A 12,022-nucleotide genomic window follows, 5' to 3' on the forward strand; every position below is an offset into this window, starting at 1 on the left:
TCATTCAGAGTTCTATAGGGCATTGGTCAAAGCGATTTGTGCTTTTTTTCAAGTGGAAATAAATTATTAGTTGCATGTCTGTTGATTGTTGTTATTATTTTTGTATAGACACCATGACATTTCAGTGGATGTCTTCTGTAAATCACATTAAAGGATTACAAATGTTTTCATGCTGTACACTACCGATCAAAAGAAGATTGGTATGATTTTTAGAAAAAAATGTTTAGTACATTTTTAAAAGTTAAGCATCTGATATAGTCTAGGAGTTTGCGATATGATCGTGACCGATTAAAAATGTCTGTACAATCTGTTTAGTAAGGATTTTTATAGTATCTTACTGAACCAAACATTGTATCATTTGCAACTGGCACCTTCATCTCTATATACAAAATGATGACATGCATTACAATCACTATTCATAATGACAAAACTACGTTAGTTTCATGTGATTTAAAACCTTGCCAGTTACTTCATTTGCAAGCTGCTATGCAGCTTTTACTCCTAGTGCGTACAGCAGACACAACGATATATAAAGCCTTTAAAAAACAATGCCTTGTTACAGGACTTTGAAAGGTTTACATAGAAACAAAGTTGGTTACCCCAAGAGAAAGTAAATGAAACTAAATTAATGCCTGACCATGTGAAGGTCTTAAAGTACAAATGAAATCGAAACAAACCCTTATGATTTTGTTAGCTCACATTACCAGTTTTGTGGTGAATAATTCATCTGTGCATGTCATTAAGAAAAAAAATAGTTTTCCCTTTTAATCTAAAATTAAAATCTGAAAATGCACTTGCTGTTTTTTTTTTTCAGTTAAATTCTCAGATCATGTGATTTTGAGCTATTGTTTTGACAGCAAACAGAAATGATGAGAAAGAGGAATCTGTAAGGTTTCAATAACTTTTCTAAAACACTTTTCCTGATCTTTCTGAATGAAATGCCTATTTTACTACATCCATTTAGCTTGCAGGAGAAAAAAACAGCCACAATCACTGTTTTCTCATTTAATTTTCTGTTTTTCTAGGAACTGCATCACAATATGAAAAAAATTATCGCAGCTTTCAGTTCATGTAGACTTTAAAGAGAAAGCAGGCTAAAAGACTAAATAATGACAGAATTTTTGGGTGAACTGTCCCTTTAATGGTAGTAAAGCAAAACCTTTAGGGCTCCTTTTAGATTTGATATGTTTGTTTTTACATGCTGTACTGCTAAATATGCACCCACTTTACCTGAGAAAAAAACCTTTTGATTTATTTGTATATGCATTTCTTCTTTTTAGATCTTTGTTATTAGGAAATAACAGTTTTTTTTTTTTTACCAACAACCACTTTGACGTAAATGTCTGAATTTTTTGTATTTGATATTTTGTTATCTTGTAAGGACTTGTTTTTTATAAATAATGAAATTAGTTTGGTTGTTTAACTTGTAAAATATTAAAAACAGCAGTGTTGTAAAGAAAAAAAACTAATTAAACTGTAAATATGGATTTTCCTGAAATATTTTGTTCGAATTATTTATTTATTTATTTTATTTATTTTTTTTTTTCCTTTGTTATGGCCCACCCCTAAATAAAGAGATCATTATAGTTTGTGCTTTTGGGCCTTATTGTTTACTTAATTAACCAGCATTTTTGAAAAAACTATGAGCATTTGTGGAAAAACAGCCATTTTTTGCAGTTCATTTAAATTCTTTCCATTTTTATTCTTACCAACACAGAACAGTGTTGTGTATAAACTTGGCTCTCTGCTTGACTGTTCCATGGCTGTTGTGTTATATGTACATTGTGTACATTGTGACTTGGTCTGATTGGTCTGAGGTTGAATGTCTCTCCAATTCTGCCTGGATTAAACTGCAGAGCTCCTCAGCGTCTCTCCAGTGGGATCAATATCCACCTCCCCCTTACTATGACACATATAGTATATGACACATTACTATGTCCCCTGTGACTGAACTACCCCACCACTACTGCTGCTGCACTTTAATTGGCTGAAAGGGCCAAAATTACAATCTCACTAACATACTTTTTATTATAATATATATAAGGGTCAAAGATGAGACGTCTCGTTTTAGTGTCTCGTTTTAGTGTCCACTTCAAAGTAGATTTACAAATGTGATATTACACACACAGCAAGCATATTAAATGTAATCAAAGTGCCATCTTAAATGTTTTAAATATATTTTGTGATAATGTCAAAATTAATTTATGTCTACAATTAAACCACATACCTATTTTAACCTATTGGGAAATATAAAACAATAAATGATCATACTAAATTCTTGATGGCAAATAGGCAAAACTTAGGATAGTGAAATCTAAATTATAAACTGTATAGTTGTGATTTTTTTCTTATTGTCTGCTTAAAATCATACACTTTTACTGGCATACCCTTTGTCTTTTACAGATTAACTAACTTTTAAAGGTGTGGGTGTTGATGATATTTGGAAGTCTTCCAAAATGTAAAATTCAAAGCTACATTTTCAACAAGCATAATTTGGACATTTATAATTCTATAGTTTATTTGTACTATTTATTTCTTTATTTAGTTTGTTAGTTTAGTTTAATGTCCATGTTTTTTCCACCTTGCATAAGATTTGTGCAAGTTTAACTCAGATCGGCTTTGCACGTCTATGTTTGTTGTTTGTGTGGTAACTATACTCATGTAATTATAGGATATGGCACAAACCTCCGTCATTACTGCAAGATAAACACCTGGGTGATTCAAGGCTTGATAATAACTATCTGACTATGTGATCCTTTATTTAGCGTATATTAATCTGAGCTCTGTAGAGTTTGCATACAGTATGTGCTCTTCAGGAGAGGTCAGTGCCTGTACACACTGCCCTTCACTAACAAAGCAATAGAGAAAAGGGTGATGGTAATGCATTTGTTTTACTTTGTGCATGTGCGTCAGTGCTTTTAAACCACTTTCATATTTGATGGATTTCAAAGATGCGGTTGAGTGAAAGTTATGCTGTGTTTTTGCTCTTAACCCTTTAATTCAAATATGTCTATAATGAACCTGTAAGTTAACTTTCACACTGAACAAAACTATTTTTTGTCATTTATTATGGTCAGGCTTTGCACTTTATGGGTTGAAAGCAAACAGACTGGTTTGTGTAAAATGTACAAAAGAATTGAAGGAAAAGCTCACCCAAACATGAACATTGCCATTTACTTACCCTTCCAATTCTTCCAAACCTGGTAAGTTTCTGCTGAGCACAAAAAAATGTTTTGAATAATATTGGCAACTGGTAGCCGTTACTGTGGATGTCAATAACATAGGGCCGCACGATAATTCTAAATAAAAAAAATAAAAAAACGATTTAGCAAAAGCTGCGATGGTCATGTACATCTTATAACCTTATGTCCCTTATCTCAGGGAAGCACAGTTCTGTGATCAGTAGTAAATATCTTCAGAAGGCGCTCTTATGAGGAAACTGCAAATACGCCGCAAAGAAGACATCCAGGAAATCAAACGGAGATATTGGAACTACTTAATTGATTTGCAGTGACTAATAATCACGCAACGATGGAGTCATCTCAGAGAAGGATTTAGGACTTTCAACTGAAGTTATGAACTGTTGGGAGTTAAACCATCTTATTAAATATGGCATTTTGACATACTTTTAGATAGTGTTATTAAAAGTATCGAGTTCGGTACCAATTGGTACAGAAATGTAAAAAAAATAATTCTGCTAACGTTTGAGCACTTTTGGAAAAGTCAAGGTTTTTAAACCATCAAAATACCGTACATTTCTGTAATACCGTTCCTAAGGTATGAGTAAGATTTTTTTTTTTTTTTTACGTTTTTGTGTGTGTTTTTTTTTTTTTAGGACAACAGTATCTCCCAGCAGAAAAATATCCAAAGATGCTGTTTTAAATTGTAAAGAGAAAATTTGTTTTTAAAACAAATGAAGACAGCAGAAAAATTTTTAAAAATATTTTAAATGTTTCTCAAAATAAAATAGATTTTCAAAAGAGATTTTTTTTTGTTTGTTTTTTACTCATACATTTAAAAAAGATATTTTAGAGCAGTAATCACAATACTGTAAAACAGTGATATTGTTATCCATGGTTTCATACCGTCAGAATATGGATGTTTTTCACAATTCTGTATTGATAATACCGAACTCGATACTTTTGACAACCCTATTTTCAGATGTATTAGCAACACAGCCATTGATCACTGAGATGCAATGCAAACAGCAATCAAATCGCATAATGATTCTCTTTGATTTCACAATCACGTCAATTAAATCGTCTTTGATTTTTGTGTATCTTGTCAGTGAACCGTGGCTCTCCATCTGAAAGCAGATGCTAGAGATTTGGCAGAACCAGCTTAATGATCATGAAAGTTGCCTTTGATTAATCCTCCAACCCTACAATCTCTACTGGTTTGCAATATTCTTCAAAAAATCATCCTTTTTTTATTCATTTATTTTCATGTGAACTATTTCTTTGAAAATCAGCCTTATGATTCAAACATGTAGTATGCATTTCCCATGGACCCCAATTTTTCCACTATAGCAGTATTTAATTACAGTAGTCTGTCTTTACCCAAGAACATGTCCCTCTTTTTGATGTGTTCGTGTGGAATTTATCACTACATGAAAAGGAAGTGTTTTTCCAGTGGCTTCCTTATGGAGCCAGAGTTTCCTAGAGGAAGGAAAGCAGCCCATTGTTTTGAGCTGTCGTTTCCATTGGCCTGTGCTGAGGATGTCGGGGGGGTTTCTCTGAGTGCTGATTGGTTCTTTTCCTTAAGTGCCCTGTGAGGATTTCTATGAAAAGGGAGTTTGAAGAACATTTTTCATCGCCAGCCAGCATTAGGGTGCACTTTATGTAATTAAAGAGGGTCAGACGTAATGCAGTTACTCATTTTTATTAGCTGTTGCTGATGGTCGATTCTGCCAGGCTCGTATGTGCACTGATTGCTTCTTGTCCTGCATAAAGCGTAACCTCAATAAATTGTAAGCCTAAACTAAAGGTTTTAATTCAGAGCTTCAAAATTGCTTCTGTCATTAGAGTGGTAAGTCATGATGCTTTTTTTTTTTTTTTTCCTAAACATGTATGTAAGATTGCAAGTATATATTATTGGCAAATAATCCTTGTAAACTTAATATTTTCCTTTTTTTTTTTCTGTAAATTGTTCTTTTTTCCATGTAGCGTCATTGGGTTGAATTTTCATATATTACAGATAAAGAATATATTTTTAATGTCGTTTTTTTCCCCCCCAATATCATGCTGGCCTTAAATCATATGTATAGTTAATTTATTTTGCATAATTTTTACATATTTTTATGTGATTTGTTTGTTTTTTGTTTGTTTTTTTGCTTTTTTAAACCAGTGTGTGAGTTACAGTTACAAAACACAGTACATTGATAAATGGAAAGATTCAAATGGGGTGGGGATGAGTAATGTTAATGAGCTACAAAGCTAAATATTTTAAGATGTTTACAGTTGTAGTCTAGATTTGTATTCTGTCCATTGAAAAAAGTAATATTTTTTTAAATAGAAAATACAATAGACACGAGCTTATGCAGAATTTTAAGTAGTTGATGGCATATATTAGATTCAAAATATTGGAAGAAACATAATATTGCACGCATTCCTTTCCTCCTAGAGAGATAGGAGGAAAAGAATGCTTGCAATATTATGTTTCTTCCAATATTAATACATATATAATAAATATACCATATGACTTAAATAGCTCTCTTTAGAGAGAATTCTTTTTTTTTTTTTTATTAATATCTGCATAAAATAAAATAATCAAATAACAATAAAAAAAAAATCTATGTACCAAAGATTTAAATTCAATTAACACTCCATTGTTTTTCTGGATAGTCAATATTCATAAACAGAAGCTGAATAATCAGATATTAAATAACAATGTCTACTCCTCACTGTGTAAATTAAAAAAATATATATCTTAATTAAAGCAAACTTTGTAATTTCTCACACACAAATTCTTCAAACTCTCTTGAATACCGTCACGTGCCTTAATCAATGCAAACCACAAACTCCATTATAGTTCAATGCAATTAATCCATAAATCAGGTATGTCCTGAACTATGGTGTTTTTGTCAACTTTAATCCCTTACATATCATTGGTTACTCTGTGTCTATTACAGATACACACATCATGATATAGTCTGAATCGATATAGTGTGCAAACCTAATAAACAGCGTATTCATTTCACAGTAAAATCAGTTTTAAAATATCAGAAATTCTTTATGTACCCAGGTGTTGCTCTTGAATAATTTAAAGGGAAACTGCTATCAGACTCAAATATTGATGACAAAATACTCATATTGATGACAAAATACTGTTAACTTCATACATTAAACATGTGAGTTCTTACAGCAGAATGTGACCGTATCATTTTTCTTTCTTTTTTTTTCTTTGCAGAAGTGGTGCTGAAGGTTCACCTGAGTGACTCCAGCACACATCAGCCTCTGTCTGGTGTCACGGTGGAGGTCTTCACCAACCACACTCCTGTTTCCTCTGACGTCTCTGGTGCAGACGGCAATGCCTTCATCCGGTTTCCCTATCGACTCGTTGACCTGCTTGTAGTCACCGCTACCAAGCGTGGTTATGTGCCCAACTCCGTCCCATGGAGACCCAGCAGGCTGCCTGGTAAACACCTCATTTTGGATAATGAAATGATTTTAGATTTATTTTACCATTATGGTCATTTAATTCTCACACGAGAATTCAAAGCCTTAACTAATAACAATTTTAAAAAGTAAAATTTAGCATTTATCTAAATCAAGCTGGGATTTAAAAAGCTCTAATTTCAAGTCATTCAGCTCTTAATTTGATTCTTGATTTCTAATTCAATTCAGTGATTATACATTGAATACATATGCTACAGAATTTCTAAAAATGAACAGCAAGCTTCAGATAATAACAGGGTGTCCACGGGGTCTTAAAGTCTTAAAATATTTTACATTTCAAAAACAAACTTTTAGGTCTAAAAAAGTCTTATTCACTAATATATTGTTTTGTAGGTCTTAAATCATTTTAAACAAGTCATAATTTTCCTTTTGGCTGTTGGCCCCATAGGGTAGCTTTACTTGGACAATCAACAAATAATCCATCTCAAATCATAATTTTTTTAAAAAGTTTTTTATTGCAAAGCGATAAAATTCACAACAGCCATTAGACATTTTACAGCATATTCTCACTATTGATTTCCCTTATCAGGGAAAGAAAACTAAAGCAACCCTTTACATCCCTTTACATGATCTTCCATTAATACAAAAACTACTTAAAGAATAACCGGGCCATTAGAAAAAAATCCTTAGTGTTTAGCCCTGTATAAGTCTAAAATTTCATTCATAATAGGAGTTAATCTATTATAATAGGAAAATTTTCTTTCTTAGAAGAAGAAGAAACCTGCAGAAACCTTGGATACATGGTAAATTAATATAAAGCAAATAACTGGAAATGTATTGAGCTGTTTCTAATTTAAACTATATTTATTAGAATATGGAATGTATTTGTACTTTTTAATCCATAAAAAACAAATAAGTTATTATAATTTAATTAAAATGTACACAGTTTGTTCAGTTTACTGCTGTTAAAGTTCTAGTGAAGTGCTTTGATTTGTGCTTTTTTTTAATTCATAGTTTGACGTAATCTTAACTGAAAAACAAAGAGAGGGTGGGACGTAGAGTAGCTCCTTCCCTTTTTAAAAGCAGTGAGAGTGGTTGAGCTCAGGCACATTGAATGAAAAAAAAAATGAGAGCATCTTTAAGGGGGCGTGGCATATCAGATACTAGAGAGCATTTGATTGGTCAAATTTTGATGATAAACTGAAGAATGAAGTGACATGAAAGAAAAACGTTGATCCATTTAGGCGTATTATCAGTTTTTATCTCTTTAAAATGTGAATTTTGTCACTTTTATCCCACGCTAGCTTGTAGATGTCCTGGAAGATTTGCATAATGATAACGCAGCGCCAACGCTTACCAATCACTTTAAATGGGTGACGTCAAGCGTTGCCGAACTGAATTGTGGACCTGTCAGCGCTGTTTCAACTTTTCAGGCACCAACGGAAGTTTCAGCAAATACCCTAGCTCAGACAGTAGCCGATTGTAGTCTTATTTCGTTGGCTGACCCTGCTATGACTATGGTGTCAGCCCCAACTTCAGACACATCCTCCATCAAGCGTTGATGCTGAAGACCTGTGTGAATCGGGTGTAACATCTAAAAAACAATATTTTAATATTACTGGACCTTTAAAAAAAATAATATTCTACTGCTGTACTGAAACCTGAGGTAGGTTACAATATATGCTAATGTCTCATTTTTGTGCATTGTTACACCTAATATTGTTTTATACTGCACATTGTATTGAAGTGAAGCCTGAATTCACTTGTAGCATCTGATGTAAAACTAATGTTGGTCCCAAACCAGTGTCAAGCTGTTTAGTTTTTCTTCTTAGCCCAATTTGTGTTCGTTTCTTTTACACATTAGTAGCTGTAACTGTAAAATCACCAGTGTGCACGTGCAGAAAATCCTGTTTTTCATTATTCCTGAACAATGCTGTGTTCCTTGTCTTTGAAGACTGTATTAATTGGATGGATTAATTATACTGTACCTTTCGGTGACTAACACATCCTGTGAGTTTCTTGCCTTGAGTGGAGCTACAGTGCAGAAAACTGTTAGAAATAAATCGAATGCTATAATGCGGCTAATGAGATTAACCCACTTACTAGTAGCAGACAAAAGAAAATCAGCTTACAATCCACAATCATGCAGATGTTTCAGGACACACTATTTGAGGTAACGCATGGCATTGTAAATAGTAGATCTTGTTTTCAAATAGTAATGAAAAAGAAAGTGGAAGGGATTCTTTAAAGCTAGGTTGTGAGTGGGTTTCCTAATTGTACATTTTTGATTTGTTTTTAAGTGTTCTCATCTCTCAGTCTGGATCTGCTTCCTGAAAGAGCTGCTACTCTGATGGTTTATGAAGATGTGGTGGAGATTGTCTCTGGATTTCAAGGTAAAAGTTTTGACAACATCAGTCATCAGTTTGTTCTTTCTGTATGTTTATTCATAATCATACCAGCAAGACAGATTTTTTTAATCACTACCTATAAATTTGTATCTATATATTTGTAGATTTGCAGGACAGATACTGTAAGAAATATTGTGTTGAACAAAGCAAAGCTGGCTAACAGCAACTGTATTCGGATTTAATATAGTCTAGGTAAATCATAAAGTAAATCATAAATAAATGTCAGTTCATTAATAAAAAAAAAAATCAATAAGTTATTACATGAAAATTACAATGATTTTATAATTGATTTATTGATGATTATATAAATTATGAATAATTTAGGAGGAAAGATTATAGGAATGTGGACCAAAAGTATTTCTTAATTAAATTTTGTACCTTTTAATAGCAACATTATTTGTTGTTCATGTGACAACACATAAACATAGTGCTTCATTTGGGGTTTGAAAAGAGTGTTAATGAACTACCTGTACTGAAGGTGAAATGTGAAGGAGAAAGTCAGGGTGTGTCAGGAGTCACTCATTAAAACTGCCTCACAGATCCCTTTTGTGTTTGTGTGTGTGTGTTTGTGTTTGTGTGTTTGTGTGTTTGTGTGTGTGTGTGTGTGTGTGTGTGTGTGTGTGTGTGTGTGTGTGTGTGTGTGTGAGAGCATGTTTGTAGTTAAAACGTTTGATGCATTCTATTTGTTATTTATTGTAAATACTGGGGATCGGTAAAATAAGGTTCTGGATCCAGCATGTTCCGGCAAAAATTAAGCCCTGGTTATATTATTAACTATTGAAATACAGATTAATAGTATAGTGGTGCTAATAATATTAAAATACTGAAAATTCTGTAATTACATCTTAAAAACATGATAAAACAAAGACATGTAATTGTGTGATAAATGCCGCCTCTAAGAGCATTGTTCATAAATGGTGTTTGTTCATTAATGCTGCCCATGTTTATGCTTGCATGATCTCACATGATAACAAAATCACATCACTTTTTTAATGCGCATACTGGAATTTGGTTTCCATCATAGTTTATGCACATTTTTCTTGGATAAAAAGTTTATCCTACTCAGTTATGCGCATTAGTTTTTTTTATGAACATTTTCAACAATCATGCGCATCTCACTGTCACAATCAAGCGTTTTTATGCAGAAAAATTCTAAATTTGCATAAAAATAGGTGCATTCTCATAATAGATAAAAGTATTGTGTAATGTGAACACAGCATCATATGAATTTAGAATTTTGTAATGAGAATGCATCTCTCCTTGTGGCTCATGAGATTTGTGCTAATTAAAATGTTCTAAGTGAGCCGGATGCCACATGCGCATAACCACAACACAAGAATGAAGAGAATTCCCTTTTTCCATCCAGTCTTTTGCATTGCTTCTTTTTCTGTCTCCACATGTCCTTTTTTCTTCCAACTTGCACTATTGTCCTTTTACTCTTCCCCCTAGCAACTTCTTTTTTTGTGTAACCTGCACCTTGGTTTGAGTGTATGTGGTATGTGGAGAAAGAGACATATTTATGGGTCTCAGAGGAGCGCTATCGCTGCTCTCTCATTGAGAGCATCGCCTCAGTCATTCCCCTGAAAACACTCAATCACCACACACTCATAACAAAAGCACAGAGGACACAGACTGACTTAGTGTTTCAGACACACTGCTGAGACAAATGTCACACAAACTTGTCACAGATCTGCTTTTATAGTCCTGTTCTTGGAGACGATTAGTATCACATTCACTCTGGTTCTTTTGCTCAGACACAGCAGTGTTCTCAACTAAAGTGAAGTGTATGAAATCAGCTTTTCTGAGTAGAAGCAGGTGTAGGGACGAGGGTTAATTTATTTCAATAAAAAAAAATATATATATATATATATATATATATATATATATTTTTTTTTTTTTTATCACCAGATGCCATTTCTGTATTTTTTGCCTAAATTTAATTACATTGAATCAGTCATTGTATGTCAACTTGGACATTACAACATTATAATGTGTATGATTTATATAAAAACTATTAGTTTCAAAAGAATTGTTAGTGTTTTTAAATATTAATATGGATGTTTGGATGGACATACATGTGCTTACTAATTAAATTTAGCAGTTTAGTTCAGTTGACTTTACTGGTACCCATAGGTTGATTCTTTTTGTAGCAAAGTTTGGCATTTGATACAAACAATTAAATCACACATAAACACACACCAACATATACACAAAAAAAGTACATCTTAAATATTAAATTTATTCAGAGCAACAATTGATGATGGGACAAAGCTATTCCTGTAACGTTTTTGACATACTAAAAAACATCTGAAACCTTTGACCCGAAAGGAGTAGGGTAAGCTCTTCAAACAGAGGTTGAGAGCTACAGCTACTAATGTTCTGCATTCAGTACTCAACAATATTCTCCTGTCAACGGTGAACAGTATGTTTATTACTACATCTAGATATGTTTATGCACAAATAATACCCTAATGTAAAATATAAGAGCAAACATCTGTATGCCATTTGTAACTGAAAAATGTAAGCCTTTGGCTTTTAAATTGGCCCTATATTAGTTGCCAATTTTCGAAAAATTTCTTGTCTGTAGTTTTGATGTCTCTCCTCTTGGGTGCGAGTCCATTCTTTTGCCTTGCACTTACAAAAGGCTGTGGGCTTATTGCGGTACTGGGGATGAGTCGTCTGCAAATGTCTTATTATTTGGACTGCCTCATGCATTCGTTAGCAAGAACTTTGGCGCAGATGCTGTGGCTGGGTCAGGGACTCTTTGCTTCAAGAAAATGGAATAAAACCATAGTTCAGCAAACTCTTTTGGTATTTCCTGCATTTCGTGTTTCTAGTATTGCTAGCACTGCGACCCGAAATGTTTGGAGCCTCCTCACTTTCCTCACATTAGCTGCTGAAGGTGAATCTATGAGACTCTTGTCTTTTTTGTGGTAGAGTAATTTCAAATTTGTCATTTTTTTTTTTATGTCAGTTAGGGAACAAAATAAACTAAGG

The 12,022-nt window shown here is 33.2% G+C and overlaps 1 protein-coding gene across 4 annotated transcripts in view; it reads left to right on the plus strand.

Moving 5' to 3' along the window:
* The window catches only part of fam171a1 (family with sequence similarity 171 member A1), a 54,937-nt gene that overhangs the window by 19,011 nt on the left and 23,904 nt on the right, over positions 1–12,022 (plus strand). For 2 of the 4 annotated variants that reach the window (XM_073926084.1, XM_021466922.3), the window contains exons 1-3: positions 4,812–5,028; positions 6,409–6,636; positions 8,918–9,010. Coding sequence is in view for 2 of the 4 variants with exons in the window: in XM_021466922.3 (XP_021322597.1) it covers positions 8,968–9,010 (43 nt within the window). In the remaining 2 variants the exon portion in view is untranslated. Of the gene's footprint in view, positions 1–4,811; positions 5,029–6,408; positions 6,637–8,917; positions 9,011–12,022 lie in introns of those variants that run through there. The other 2 variants (XM_073926083.1, XM_001335895.7) reach the window with 1 other exon arrangement.

This window comes from Danio rerio, chromosome 16 (genome assembly GCF_049306965.1).
Source record: "Danio rerio strain Tuebingen ecotype United States chromosome 16, GRCz12tu, whole genome shotgun sequence".
Classification (NCBI taxonomy): domain Eukaryota; kingdom Metazoa; phylum Chordata; class Actinopteri; order Cypriniformes; family Danionidae; genus Danio; species Danio rerio.